At 38.7% G+C, this 15,451-nt stretch overlaps 1 protein-coding gene across 5 annotated transcripts in view; it reads right to left on the minus strand.

Moving 5' to 3' along the window:
* Nucleotides 1-15,451, minus strand: part of slc41a1 (solute carrier family 41 member 1) — a 44,264-nt gene that overhangs the window by 12,808 nt on the left and 16,005 nt on the right. For all 5 annotated transcript variants that reach the window (XM_016675784.1, XM_016675785.1, XM_016675783.1 and 2 more), the window contains 2 exons: nt 9,871-9,942; nt 5,735-5,879 (listed from right to left, as the gene is read on the minus strand). In XM_016675784.1, the coding sequence (XP_016531270.1) occupies nt 5,735-5,879; nt 9,871-9,942 (217 nt within the window). The remainder of the gene's footprint in view (nt 1-5,734; nt 5,880-9,870; nt 9,943-15,451) is intronic.

Raw genomic sequence — 15,451 nt, forward strand, 5'->3', positions numbered from 1 at the left:
CCTCCAAGTGCGGACCTTCCTCCAAGTCAGGACCTTCCTCCAAGTCAGGACCTGCCTCAGAGTCAGGACCTGCCTCAGATTCAGGACCGTGCTCTGAGTCAGGAACGTGCTCCGAGTCAGGACCTGCCTTCGAGTTAAGACCTGCCTCCAAGTGCGGACCTTCCTCCAAGTCAGGACCTTCCTCCAAGTCAGGACCTGCCTCAGAGTCAGGACCTGCCTCAGAGTCAGGACCTGCCTCAGAGTCAGGACCTGCCTCAGAGTCAGGACCTGCCTCAGATTCAGGACCGTGCTCTGAGTCAGGCCATGCTCCGAGTTAAGACCTGCCTCCAAGTGAGGACCTTCCTCCAAGTGAGGACCTTCCTCCGAGTCAGGACCGTGCTCCGAGTCAGGACCGTGCTCCGAGTCAGGACCTGCCTCAGGTTTAGGACCGTGCTCCGAGTCAGGACCGTGCTCAGAGTCAGGACCTGCCTTTGAGTTAAGACCTGCCTCCAAGTGAGGACCATCCTCCAAGTCAGGACCGTCCTCCGAGTGAGGACCATGTTCCGAGTCAGGACATGCCTCCGGATCAGGAGGCAGGTCTAAAGAGATTACTTTAAAAACATCACATTCAGTCCATTTTGATATTAAGTTTTCAGGCTTGATATTTATTATTATTAGGTATTGCACCCCTGCTGTAGCAAACCATGAACCGTTCAGAAATAATATGAAATGGGGAAAAAAACCTATTTATTAACTGTTTATGTCGTGTTTTAGATTGTTCTTGAAAAACAAATCAGTCACGGCTGATTAGTGGGTGCACTCACGGCTGCACAGTGAACCCATTGATGTTTTACAGCAGACAGCCGCTCCCCTCTCTTGCAGGTACTGCATACCCCCGCCTACTTTCACCTCTAGGTGAAAGTATGACTTTGAAAAAATTAAGCAAACATGGCAAACTGAGGTTTTGGAGAAATTAGCTGTTTCTTTTCAACACCTCTCCAAAGTGAGATGTTTATAAAGTGTGTGGAGATTATATTTTTACTCTCGCAGTGACATTCAGGCCAACATGTCCATTTTGGCTAAGTGTACCAGAAGCTTCACCAGCTTCACCAGATATAAGATATCTTCACCAGAAGCTTCACCAGCTGAGCATATATTGATGGATTTCTCCAGATCAGTCTCACTTCATCCTGAGAATGTTTCTAATATCATGTAATCTGAAAGAATATGCAGTGTCAAAGGAAAGTTGTCAAAGAACCTTTTTTCTTAACAATCAGAATCGTTTTGTTTTGAATTTTAATGTCGCTCATGTCAGTGTTACTACCATCTGCTGGGCAGCATGGGCATTGCAGTGATTTGAAAGCAACACTTTTGCTAGAAAAATCCTACTTGGACGACTGAACTTCATCAGAGGTTAGTAGATTCATTAGAATGGATAGCGGTTGTGAACACGTGATGAAAGTTAAAATCAAGGATTTTTCCTTTTTTAATGGGGCAGTTTTACATATTTTCCAGGCACATTATGTCATTTTATGGCACAATAGTAACTATGTTCCCTTCAGCTGTTATAAAATGCAGTATATATTAAATATGTCTTAAAAGAAAATTGACTTCATATTGAAGTTGGGCCTCTGTCTTTTAAAGAAACTCCTGCTCCTTCTGAAACTCCGCCTTCAGGAAGTCATCACAGCATGGCTCCTCTATTAACACTTTAACGTAGCTCCTATAATGAGCTCAGCTGATGAGCAGTTCCACCAGGTGTTTGCTGATTGCTGCTGGCTAGTCTGAAAAAGCTGAGTGGGGGAGGGCTGGACTGTGAGGAGGAAGCTCTGAAGTTTGGAAGCTGCAGCTCAGAGAAGGAGCTTCATTTTGAAGGCGGGGCTAGTTGTTTTCCACAGCTGAATGGTTGCCATGGGAGATTAAAGGATTTCTCAAACAAATGTAAACGAATCAAGGCAACACCCAATGTATGTTTGTGATGAGGGAATAACTTTCCAACATGATGTAAAGTTTATAAAAAGTGGATTTTACATAACACTGCCCCTTTAACAAAGTATTAGTTTAAGGGATCACAGATTAATTCACCTTTTTTATTTTCACATTTTCCTCTCAGTAGACTGGCTTGTTTTACAGCTGAAATTCACAAAATGTTCAAACATATCAGAAGGGAATAAAGATCTAAAATCAGTTTCAATGCCACAAAGATCTACATTTTCACAAGACAACCCTTCGAAGCATTTACTATTATTATTATTATTATTTCGTCAGTGTCTTTCTGACACGCTCAAGATTCAAACAGAAGCTTCCCTGAGGAACTATAACTGTCTAATTCCCTTGGCGGGGACAGAAAAAGCAACAATAAACCTGACTGGTCTGACGACACAGTTTTCACACAGTGAATACAACAAGCAGGTTCCCGTGCGGCAAGCGTACCCAGGAGCAGCGATGCGATGAAGGCTGTGGCCATGCTGGAGGCACACAGCAGCACCGCATGGCCCAGCTTGAACTCTCCCTCTGGGAGCCAGCCAAAGATTACAGCAGCTATGGAAGCCAGGAACCCCACAACTGTGGCCTGGACCTGCACGCAAACACACACACACACACACACAAATACAAACACACACACATTAAAATGGCTCATGTAGATTTCATTTCAGCTAACATTTAAAGTGCAGATGCATGAGACTATCCCATTTCATCGGAGAAGCTTTCAATCAATCAACGTGAACCCAGCAGAGTGTTGAACCCATACAGTACACTCACTGAACCTGTCGGTAGCCAAAACTATGAAATTACCACAACTAGTGGACTAAAAAAAATTATAATTTTTTTTTTCAAATCAGCAGCTGTAAGTCAACCCAAGCACCTGTTGGTCGCCCTATGAGGTTTCTTCTCCTTGAAACGTATTGAGGTTCCGGGAAACAAGGCGGGCATTTAAATATTACATAATCATAAGCTACATCATGTGGCAGCAGAGTGAAGAGCACTTGACAGAAACCAAAACTAGTGACACTATGTATTATGTTATCACAGGCCAGCCTCCAGAAGAAGATTTCTAGGGTGTTACTGTGTTCTCTTTATCCTCCTGCTCTACCTCCTCTATTCTTTTCTCCTTCTGTCCCATTTAACTTTTTGTCCCATCTTCACCCCTTCCTTTTTTCCCCCTTTCTTTTCCATCTCCATTGCACTTGAAATAAACCCAAAGCAATTTTTAAAAATCTCAAGTGAAGCATTAGGGGGAAAGCTGCAATGCTCCACCCAGGAAAGTAAATATGCTGAACAGGAAAAAAATGAAAAAGAGGTTAGCCTAGAAAGAACTTACTTAGAAATATCATTAAGTCGAAATGAGTTATATAAGATTATTATCTTGCAATAACACAGCTTGCTTTATTTGATAATGCTGCATGATATATTTGTTCAAGATAACAAAGTTTGTTTTCTGACTTTGATGTTTACTTTGTACAGAGGATCACGGAGACAACTGGTTCTTACTCACACAGTGCTACATCAACAAATGTTCCTCACTTTTTTTTTCAATTGCCACAATTGTCAACTGAACATAGCCTTAACTTTGACACATAAACATGCTTTGACCTTAAGCTCTGGTTAAGCAAAGCATGACCTTAATCAGGTCATGCTGGTTAAGGTCATGACCTTAACCAGCATGACGACACAAATATGATGGTGTCGTCATCATATTTCACCATGGAGATGTGATCATGTTGACATACAGTGTGAGAAATATTTCCTCTGTACATAATGGAGGAAATATTTGCTGGTCTTGCATTTAGAACCAGAAAGTCAAATTTTGGTCTTGAATAATCATGACACCTTGTTCCATGTTTGCTTTGTCCCTTTATGTCTTGTAGCAAACTACAAACTTAATCTTCTAAGCCTTTTTTTCTCAAGCATCACTTTTTTTCCTTGCCACTCATACCTTCACAGAGCAGCTGTGTTAATATCGTCTTAAATACTTAAGACAATATTGATGATATTTACTAGGTAGGAAAAGTCTAAAAGCCACTGTTTGCACAGGATTGTTTCAACTATCATAGTAAAGGATGCTGACACGCCACAGTTTTTGAAAATTTTGTATAATTCTCCTTTTACTCTTAAATTTGGAACCATTTTGTGTTGTGTAAGAAAAACGCCCTATTAAATACACTCATGATTGTAAGTTGACAAAATCTTAGCAAAAAAAAAAAAAACCTAAAGTGATATGAATACCTTTGGAAAGCAATGTAAGTCATCATGTCATTTTGAAAAACAAAAAAACACAAAACAAAACAAAACAAAAAACAAGCTAACTTTATAAAGAAAAATATGATTTTTCAAAAACACTGAAATTATTTTGAGCAACAAGTTCATTGAGAGTTGCCAAATCAAGTTCTGTTACCATCAGGACCTGCTGCTGTAATATAACAAAAGCCCATAAATAACAGACAGAGAGAAAAGTTGGTTTGCCAAGTGTCAGTATGTCAGTATCAGGAAATGAAATATATATATATTAAATTTGTACATTTTGCAGGATGTGACTGAAACGTCCACAGAAGACCTTTGTTTCCGTATTGACAGAATGCCATTACATGGATGAATCTCTCACTGCAAGCCAATGTTTTCCTTGTCTTTTCTAAGCTACTGCGGTGATGTGTTAAGTTTTCAATAAGGAAAACACATAAAACGAAATTGCTATTATTGTATTCAGTTTCTGCCAGTGCAGGAGATCGATAGACTGAGGTTTGCTTAAGGTTGCCCAAACCTCTTCTTGCAGTTGAAAAGGCAGACCAACCACAGCAGGTTACAGGATGAAGCCATGTCACACAGTAAGAGGGAGAACCCAAGCTCAAATATAATTTTAAAGATCTTGGCAGTAATGCTTGCTCACATTGTTTACTGTATGCATAAGTTGCTTAAACACACAACTGTGTCCAGGTTGGGAAACAGGCTGATTACTGAATAATGTCTCAAAAAGTTAAGCTAACTCCATATGTTTAAATAAAGGAATGATTTGATCTTCATTCAGTTTCCATGAAGTGATCCATAATATTTCATCTAATGCTGTTGTTTTATGTTATGTACCTATAATAGTAGTAGTTAGTTCAAGAGTAATCATGCTGCTAAACAATTCTGTTGCCAAGTTACAACAGAGTTTGGTGTCTGATTTTAATAATGCGGCTAGTTGTTTGTGTACTCATCCACCAAAGTATAATGTGCATCTATTTATCCACACTATCTCAGCAATGATTTTATTCTCAGAAGTAAAAATTAATAATCATGAAGAAATGTATGTCCAGTTTTAATATTAGTAATTGTTTAGTCTCATTTCAAATTGCCATTTTGTCCTAGGAGTTAGCAAGCCAGATAGCTTGACACTTGCAGTACATTAAAAAGGGCATTGCTGTAGCTACTTTTTATCATGAATACTTCATGTGGACGAAAGAAGAATTGCTTACTTTTATGTTGGGTTTTGACTAGTTGATCAAAACTGTTGCTTAATTTGAAATAAAAAATGAAGTATATATATTAGGATTGGGGTTAGGGGCTGGTCTGAGTAAAAAAACTCTAATTACTCAGACCAGCNTTTCGTCAGTGTCTTTCTGACACGCTCAAGATTCAAACAGAAGCTTCCCTGAGGAACTATAACTGTCTAATTCCCTTGGCGGGGACAGAAAAAGCAACAATAAACCTGACTGGTCTGACGACACAGTTTTCACACAGTGAATACAACAAGCAGGTTCCCGTGCGGCAAGCGTACCCAGGAGCAGCGATGCGATGAAGGCTGTGGCCATGCTGGAGGCACACAGCAGCACCGCATGGCCCAGCTTGAACTCTCCCTCTGGGAGCCAGCCAAAGATTACAGCAGCTATGGAAGCCAGGAACCCCACAACTGTGGCCTGGACCTGCACGCAAACACACACACACACACACACAAATACAAACACACACACATTAAAATGGCTCATGTAGATTTCATTTCAGCTAACATTTAAAGTGCAGATGCATGAGACTATCCCATTTCATCGGAGAAGCTTTCAATCAATCAACGTGAACCCAGCAGAGTGTTGAACCCATACAGTACACTCACTGAACCTGTCGGTAGCCAAAACTATGAAATTACCACAACTAGTGGACTAAAAAAAATTATAATTTTTTTTTTCAAATCAGCAGCTGTAAGTCAACCCAAGCACCTGTTGGTCGCCCTATGAGGTTTCTTCTCCTTGAAACGTATTGAGGTTCCGGGAAACAAGGCGGGCATTTAAATATTACATAATCATAAGCTACATCATGTGGCAGCAGAGTGAAGAGCACTTGACAGAAACCAAAACTAGTGACACTATGTATTATGTTATCACAGGCCAGCCTCCAGAAGCAGATTTCTAGGGTGCTACTGTGTTCTCTTTATCCTCCTCCTCTACCTTCTCTATTCTTTTCTCCTTCTGTCCCATTTAACTTTTTCTCCCATCTTCAACCCTTCCTTTTTTTCCCCCTTTCTTTTCCATCTCCATTGCAATTGAAATAAACCCAAAGCAATTTTTAAAAATCTCAAGTGAAGCATTAGGGGGAAAGCTGCAATGCTCCACCCAGGAAAATAAATATGCTGAACAGGAAAAAAAAAAAAACAATGAAAAAGAGGTTAGCCTAGAAAGAACTTACTTAATGATACTTGGAAATATCATTAAGTCGAAATTAGTTATATAGGATTATTATCTTGCAATAACACAGCTTGCTTTATTTGATAATGCTGCATGATATATTTGTTCAAGATAAAGTTTGTTTTCTGACTTTGATGTTTACTTTGTACAGAGGATCACGGAGACAACTGGTTCTTACTCACACAGTGCTACATCAACAAATGTTCCTCACTTTTTTTTTCCAAATGCCACAATTGTCAACTGAACTTAGCCTTAACTTTGACACATAAACATGCTTTGACCTTAAGCTCTGGTTAAGCAAAGCATGACCTTAACCAGGTCATGCTGGTTAAGGTCATGACCTTAACCAGCATGACGACACAAATATGATGGTGTCGTCATCATATTTCACCATGGAGATGTGATCATGATGAGATACAGTGTGAGGTACTTTGAAATATTTCCTCTGTACATAATGGAGGCAATATTTGCTGGTCTTGCATTTAGAACCAGAAAGTCACATTTTGGTCTTGAATAATCATTACACCTTGTTCCATGTTTGCTTTGTACCTTTATGTCTTGTAGCAAACTACAAACTTAATCTTCTAAGCCTTTTTTTCTCAAGCATTACTTTTTTTCCTTGCCACTCATACCTTCACAGAGCAGCTGTGTTAATATCGTCTTAAATACTTAAGACAATATTGATGATATTTACTAGGTAGGAAAAGTCTAAAAGCCACTGTTTGCACAGGATTGTTTCAACTATCATAGTAAAGGATGCTGACACGCCACAGTTTTTGAAAATTTTGTATAATTCTCCTTTTACTCTTAAATTTGGAACCATTTTGTGTTGTGTAAGAAAAACGCCCTATTAAATACACTCATGATTGTAAGTTGACAAAATCTTAGCAAAAAAAAAAAAAACCTAAAGTGATATGAATACCTTTGGAAAGCAATGTAAGTCATCATGTCATTTTGAAAAACAAAAAAACACAAAACAAAACAAAACAAAAAACAAGCTAACTTTATAAAGAAAAATATGATTTTTCAAAAACACTGAAATTATGAGCAACAAGTTCATTGAGAGTTGCCAAATCAAGTTCTGTTACCATCAGGACCTGCTGCTGTAATATAACAAAAGCCCATAAATAACAGACAGAGAGAAAAGTTGGTTTGCCAAGTGTCAGTATGTCAGTATCAGGAAATGAAATATATATATATTAAATTTGTACATTTTGCAGGATGTGACTGAAACGTCCACAGAGGACCTTTGTTTCCGTATTGACAGAATGCCATTACATGGATGAATCTCTCACTGCAAGCCAATGTTTTCCTTGTCTTTTCTAAGCTACTGCGGTGATGTGTTAAGTTTTCAATAAGGAAAACACATAAAACAAAAGTGCTATTATTGTATTCAGTTTCTGCCAGTGCAGGAGATCGATAGACTGAGGTTTGCTTAAGGTTGCCCAAACCTCTTCTTGCAATTGAAAAGGCAGACCAACCACAGCAGGTTACAGGATGAAGCCATGTCACACAGTAAGAGGGAGAATCCAAGCTCAAATATAATTTTAAAGATCTTGGCAGTAATGCTTGCTCACATTGTTTACTGTATGCATAAGTTGCTTAAACACACAACTGTGTCCAGGTTGGGAAACAGGCTGATTACTGAATAATGTCTCAAAAAGTTAAGCTAACTCCATATGTTTAAATAAAGGAATGATTTGATCTTCATTCAGTTTCCATGAAGTGATCCATAATATTTCATCTAATGCTGTTGTTTTATGTTATGTACCTATAATAGTAGTAGTTAGTTCAAGAGTAATCATGCTGCTAAACAATTCTGTTGCCAAGTTACAACATAGAGTTTGGTGTCTGATTTTAATAATGCGGCTAGTTGTTTGTGTACTCATCCACCAAAGTATAATGTGCATCTATTTATCCACACTATCTCAGCAATGATTTTATTCTCAGAAGTAAAAATTAATAATCATGAAGAAATGTATGTCCAGTTTTAATATTAGTAATTGTTTAGTCCCATTTCAAATTGCTATTTTGTCCTAGGAGTTAGCAAGCCAGATAGCTTGACACTTGCAGTACATTAAAAAGGGCATTGCTGTAGCTACTTTTTATCATGAATACTTCATGTGGACGAAAGAAGAATTGCTTACTTTTATGTTGGGTTTTGACTAGTTGATCAAAACTGTTGCTTAATTTGAAATAAAAAATGAAGTATATATATTAGGATTGGGGTTAGGGGCTGGTCTGAGTAAAAAAACTCTAATTACTCAGACCAGCCCACCTGGCACCAACAACCATGCCACGTTCAAAGTCGCTTTAGTCACCCTTCTTCCACATTCTGATGTTCGGTTTGAACTGCAACAGATCGTCCTGGCAATGTCTACATGTTTAAATGCATTGAGTTGCTGTCATGTGATTGGCTGATTTGATATTGGCGTTAATGAGCAGTCGGACAGGTGTACCTGCCTTTACACTCGGTGAGTGTCTATGCATCACTAGCCTTCACGTTTACCAGCAATGATGTGGAGCTGAATAATTTTATTCAGTTTATTCATACAGCACCAACTCATAACGCACAACATACCTTACAAAAAATGTCAGTAAAGACTGATTGCATTTCAATTTCATACACACCAATTTGATCCTAGGTGACCATTAATTTCTGTTTATTATTCAGATTGGTTAAAAAGTTTTCTTTCTAGGGAAACCAATCAGATTCATTCTCCTGGATTAGCAACAGAGGCAATACTCTTGCAATACTTGGTCAGATCTTCGTAACCCAATAATTCCTATTTAGTCATGTCAGTAATTTCTTATTAAAAAAAAACACACTATATCAAAATATTCAAGGATAATACGTGCTGTATTGCATATTTTGATGTCAACACATGAATGAATTAGTCACCACATAGCGGTGGGAGATTCATTTTGTCTTTGCCTCACTCCCTCCTTAGCTGGGAAATTTGGTTTTATTAGAGAAGTTTTCAGAGCAGAGATTATTTTTAACGCAACCCAAATTCTAAAGATAAGTCTGATACTTAGAAGCTAACAGCCAACTAGGAACATTTTAGAGAAGGTGGCAGTGCATCCTGGGCTCTTTGTATATAATGTTACTGGTTCTATTGGGAAGTCAACAACCTGTGGTCAGACACCCCTGAACAGTCAGGTGGATGTAAGTAAACCCACTATTTAGAACATACGTCCTGTATCGTGAGGTTAACCACACTGTTGCTACATTTACCTGGATGAGGGCCAAGTTCCCCATGATCATCTTCCACATGTCCTTGGCTGTGTCCATCTGACCAATATTAGCCTGAAAATGAGAAAGACACACAGCTTATTATCTTTTCCAAGAGGGATCTTTGGCAGTGTGAGTGTGTGTTTGCATGTGTGCGTGTGTGTGTGTGTGTGTGTGTGTGTTGCTAGGTGGTTTACAGCTAACACAAGCTATTGATCCCATGAGAACAATAAAGTGTCAGTAGTCAGGACAAAGACTCTCTGATCTGATCCCCCATCCTGATGCCGTCTCCACTTATCTCATCTCCTTTTTCAAACAAACACACACACTGATGGTCTCAAGAGTCAAGTGGCCGTGGCCACAGTGGCCCACTGTGTGTTCGGAGAGCAATGATCCAAACGCCGTTCACAGTGAGAGGAGAGGATACAAAGAGACGGCCTGCTCTTTCATCCTGACCTCTCGCTTACAGATACACAGGAAGGGGGAGGCGCTGGGGGAAGAGTTCTGGAACTATGAGAACTAGTTGTGAACACATCTACAACCTACACACGTTTCACTAATTGTCAGGTTAAACACCAAACTGGGATTTTTATCTGGTAGAACATTTATCTGGTAGAGAATCGGCTGATTGACGTTATATGTGGCCCTGTCACAATAACAAATTTTGCTTGATGATAAATAGTCCCAGAAATTATGGCGATAAACTTTAACATTGTTGTTTGGAGATCATTTTCAACTAATACATAGATAATGACATAATAATTCAAGCTTGCCCCCTACAAGACAAATTAACTTTAATTTTTTACAACACCCCACACTGGAACTGGAAGACATTTTAAATATCCAACATAAAACACAACAACCAAAAACAATAAATAAAAAGGAAATTAAAAACCAAACACAACCGAGGCAATAAATAAAATGAATGACAAAGTCTCTGTAAACAAAATTGTCCTTCAAAAAGGACAAGAAACATAAATCATCAGAAAGGAGATTTATTTCCGTTCCAATTTTGAATTTTTCATCCGAATAATTGATTTGTCATAGTGAGTGGTTGAGGTGGTGAGATAAGACGCAGGCAGAACCAGGATGTGATGAAAAGACGATGAATTTAATGATAATACTCCACGGGACGAAACAACAGAGAGCACAACGAACACGTGACGGCACAGGGAAACAGACTGGTTACGCACAATGAGGATCCGACGAGAGACGAGGACAACAGGTGGGTTTAAATACACACGGGGTAATCAAGGGGATGAGACACATCTGGGAAACAATCAACGGGGAGGACAGGACAGCGACTCACAGGGAAACAGGACTTAACACAGAAAATCTCAAAATAACTAGACAGAAAAACACAGATCACAACATGATTAACTGCTTAGTGTGACAGGCTTACTTACAAGTAATCTTATTTTATCAATGACTGGAAGCAGTATTATAAATATTAATCAAGATTAGAATGCCTTTTCAACTTCAAAGATCTGAAACTAATTATCAAAGATAAATTGTCAAAATACCAGTGGAAACATGCAGTAGACATGTGTAGCTAATTATGTACCTATTATAACAAGGTGAGCTGTACCATCGTCTCCTTAGCAACAGCACATGACTTCATCAGTTCAGTTGTTGCTTAGCTACAGACAGTGTATACTCTTTGCATGTTTCAGTAGTTTCTCAGCTGGTATACCAGAAAAAATGAAAAGTTTTTGGAAAGGGATACTAGCACACTGCAAAACATAAAATCTTACCAAGTCCAGTTTCTAGTGCCAATATCCTAGTACACTTGAAACAACACTAACCTAACTTACTAGTAACTTCTCAGCAAAATATAAGAGCTATTGACAGTTTTTCTCATTGTGTAACATGGGAAGAATGTCTTGTTTTCTTTGTTTCCATGTTTTGAGAAGGGAATGTCTTTGCAGTGGAACTCTTTTGCAAGACCTCCTCTTGGCAAAGACGATCAGTAAAAATGTTTGTTTTTTTAGAAGTAGCATAGCATCCATGCTATGACTAATTGTTGGACTGACATCATTCTCACCAGAATTGTGACGTTCTTCTCAAAAACGAGAGAAAAAACACTAAATCATGACCATTTGTTACCCAAACGAACAGCTAAGTGAGCGTAGGGTGGGGAGACAAGGAACTTTGGTGGAGTTTACAAAAGTACCTTAAAGTCATGATTAGAAACAACAAGGAAGCGACAGCAGAGCAATAAAAGAGATGTGAGATCAGGCGAAGAACCAGTTAAAAAGGTTCAGGAACACACTCAGCATCTCCCTCTGCTGCCCCCTGGCTAACAGACCTCCCATCTTCCATTGACCTGTACCTTTCTGCTCATGCCGGTCTGTCGGACTCTTCACTGCCTGTTAAACCTTAAACTAACCCACAAGAAGATGTGAGTACTGTGGAAGACATCCTGCCTCGTTGCAGTACCATATCATTTGGACAAATGCAGCGACGCTATGAGAATGCTCTAATGTCTGCAGTGCTTTTAACATCATTCAGCCGCTTTCCAGAAACTCCACAAGACATAGGTGGAGACCTGGACTATCACCAGGATGAGAAACATTAAAAGGGTTGTCTAACTTAACTTTATTTTTAACTTTTGTCTTATTATAAGAAAGACATAGAATATCTACAGTTTGTTCTGAGGGGCTGTTTAGGACAAAAACTATGTTTTCTCTCACACACTACTACAGACTCATACACACGCACACACACACACCCGCACACACACAAGACTAAAGTTGTACATATACACTATTAAAATACCACACACACATACATACTGTTTAAAGTAAACAGACATACTAGACTGAATGAGAGGTCAGAAATCTATGTGTGGTGTGTGTGAAGTAATACTAGACTGAATGAATGACAATACATGTATGTGAATGAGATACTCGTACTTGTCTGTATAAGAGGTGTCACGGAAGAGGCAGGGCATAATTTGGAGATCGCATCAGGGGTAAAAAAAAAACTGTTGTAGGGTATATCACTTTAAGCGGAGGTTGTATGCAAAGCAAGTCACACTTTTTAAATTGGATTTTAGAAAATAACAATCACATATTTCTTTTTCCTCATCAAAACCTGCCTCTGCTTATGTTAGTCTGCTACATCAAATCCTCCCTAAAGAAACATTACCTCACCGTTTACTATTGTAAACTGGAATATCTCAAAAGAGGTGAATACTTTTGCAAAGCATCGCATTTGATGGGCTTTTCAACACTTCACCGCCCTATTCAACAGCATAACAAGCTCATGGACACAAAAATCACAAGATCGTATGTCGTACTGGAGGTGTCGTCACTGTAGTTTCACACCAAAACAACCAAGAACGTCATCTACACAAGTCAGTGTTGGATAAAGACATGGACTGATGTGCACAGCCGTCACCAACAGGCCACATACTGCGACAGGCACTGATAAGAAGCTCCAGGCTGGACAGATAAAAGTGGAGGATGTTTGGATGAGCAGGAACTACGTGAACTATGCCAGAGTCCGCCCAAATCTACCATCTCAAGATTACAGAAGAGGACTTGGCTGAGAGTTTAGCAAAGGGAAATAAAAAGGTAAACAAGTTTTTGAGCAGACAGATTTCACCAGAAACAGTGTGGCTTCACATGGTGATGATGTGATTTCTTGAAGACTTCAAACACTGGGACATGGACAATCTTTCACTGAAGAATGGCTCGTTTCTGAAACGCAAGCCAAAAGTCATGACTTACATTTCAGGCCTTGCTTCACAAAAGTATTCACACCCTATAAACTTCTCTCATATTCTTTTGTGTTAGAACCACAACCTTTACATGACAGAACAACACAAAACACAACATGTTTGTGAAGTAGAAGATTTTTTGCAAGTAAACAGAATCCAGCTGTGTGTGGTTTAAATCCTGCTCTTCAACGAAGCCTCAGAGATTTTCAAGAGAACATTAGTCACCATGAAGACCAAGGAACACAGAACACAGGACAGAATTATAGCTCTGAGACATTTAAAACAGGATTAGTTTAGGAAAGATGATAATTTTTTCCTTGACGAGAAGCTGCCCTGGGCGGTTGCCCAAGGTGGCCGTATCAGAAACAACCACTTCTTAATCTAATTAAGAAACTGAGACAAAACTTAAAAGCTGCTGTTTACAGAGACTCTCAGTCCAATCTTATTGAGCTATTGTATTGAAAATATATCAGCTGAAGGTTTTCAACTGTGTATGTGCAAAGATGGTTGAGACATAAGTGCTCACTATGCTTTTAAAAGTTTTATTTGTAAAAAATTTAAACCATTAATGTACTAGTGGCACCCAGATGTGGATGGGAAAATATTATCTAAACATAATCTACAAACATTATTTTAAAAACTGCATAATCAAATTCTGTTTTCAATAATAGTGTATCTTAAATATAATCTGAATTATATATACAACATTTCCACCAACTGATTCTGACTCTGAAGCTAAATTGCCAATCATGTGTGGCTGCTAGGGAAAACAAACATTTGGCCAATCAGCATCACTGACTTTAGTTTCTTTGTGGCACTCTGAGTTTCACCCCTGGAAATTTTTGGGTCACTACGGTGATAAAGTTGATGATGGCAACAACAGTAGTCACGGGGAAGTTAGACTAAATTTATTTGTCTACATATCATGTACTGTTTTTGTGTTGGTCTATAAAACTTTAACATCTGTAGTTGTAATAGGACAAAAAGTGCAGAACGGTTTCGAATTCCTGTGTAAGGCAATGAATACCAAAGACACACCTTGTAAAGTCTTCCATCTTTCCGAGATATTTTAAGGCCTTCACTACATTACACAATTTTTTTTTCTCAAACTGAATAATTCAAACAGGTGTCTGTCTATTATGAAGATTGTGTTCACTTGCTAGCCTTGCAGGCAATTACTTGGAGCAGTAAAAGTTAGTTTGACTAAATATTGATTAAGGAGAAGGAATACAAATACAAAGTCACTCAGTATTTTTTCATTGCAAAATGTTCTTGGAAAAAAACATGCATCTTTTTTCTCTCCTTTCTGCTGATTTATAACATAAAATCCGAAATGCAATATTTCAAAGTTTCTGTGGTGCTAATGTGACAAAATATGTAAATGTTTGTGGATGTGAAAAGTCTTCCAAGACACTATATTTCCATTAAAATAATTAACATATCAAAAGAAAAAGAGATCAAAAGAGAATCAAATTAAATGAACTAATAAAAGGAAATATGAACTCCAAGAGTCAGCCACTAATAGGGATTACATTATTTCCAGTAATAAGCGCATTACGAAACTTGCAGCGGTCTTAATCTGCTCATAATGAGAGGTGGCATGGAAAAAAGTGTGGTCCTGCTGGGCCCCAGCAAGCAAAGAGGGCCCAGTCAGGCTTCAGCATAACACACAGACTGGCTGAGTTTGGTGAAATATTCATGAAATGCCGCAGTAAGTGTTAGCATGTCGGTAAAACAGAACTAAGCAAGCCAGTACGCCTACGTAGTTCTGCACTTTTAAAATTTACCGGAACTTTTCCTGGTGTTACATCAGTCTGCATTTCTCCATCAATATGTTTCTACTTCTGCTCTGCCCAGGCA

The sequence above is a fragment of the Poecilia formosa genome, unplaced genomic scaffold (genome assembly GCF_000485575.1).
Source record: "Poecilia formosa unplaced genomic scaffold, Poecilia_formosa-5.1.2 Scaffold121, whole genome shotgun sequence".
In the NCBI taxonomy this organism is placed as follows: domain Eukaryota; kingdom Metazoa; phylum Chordata; class Actinopteri; order Cyprinodontiformes; family Poeciliidae; genus Poecilia; species Poecilia formosa.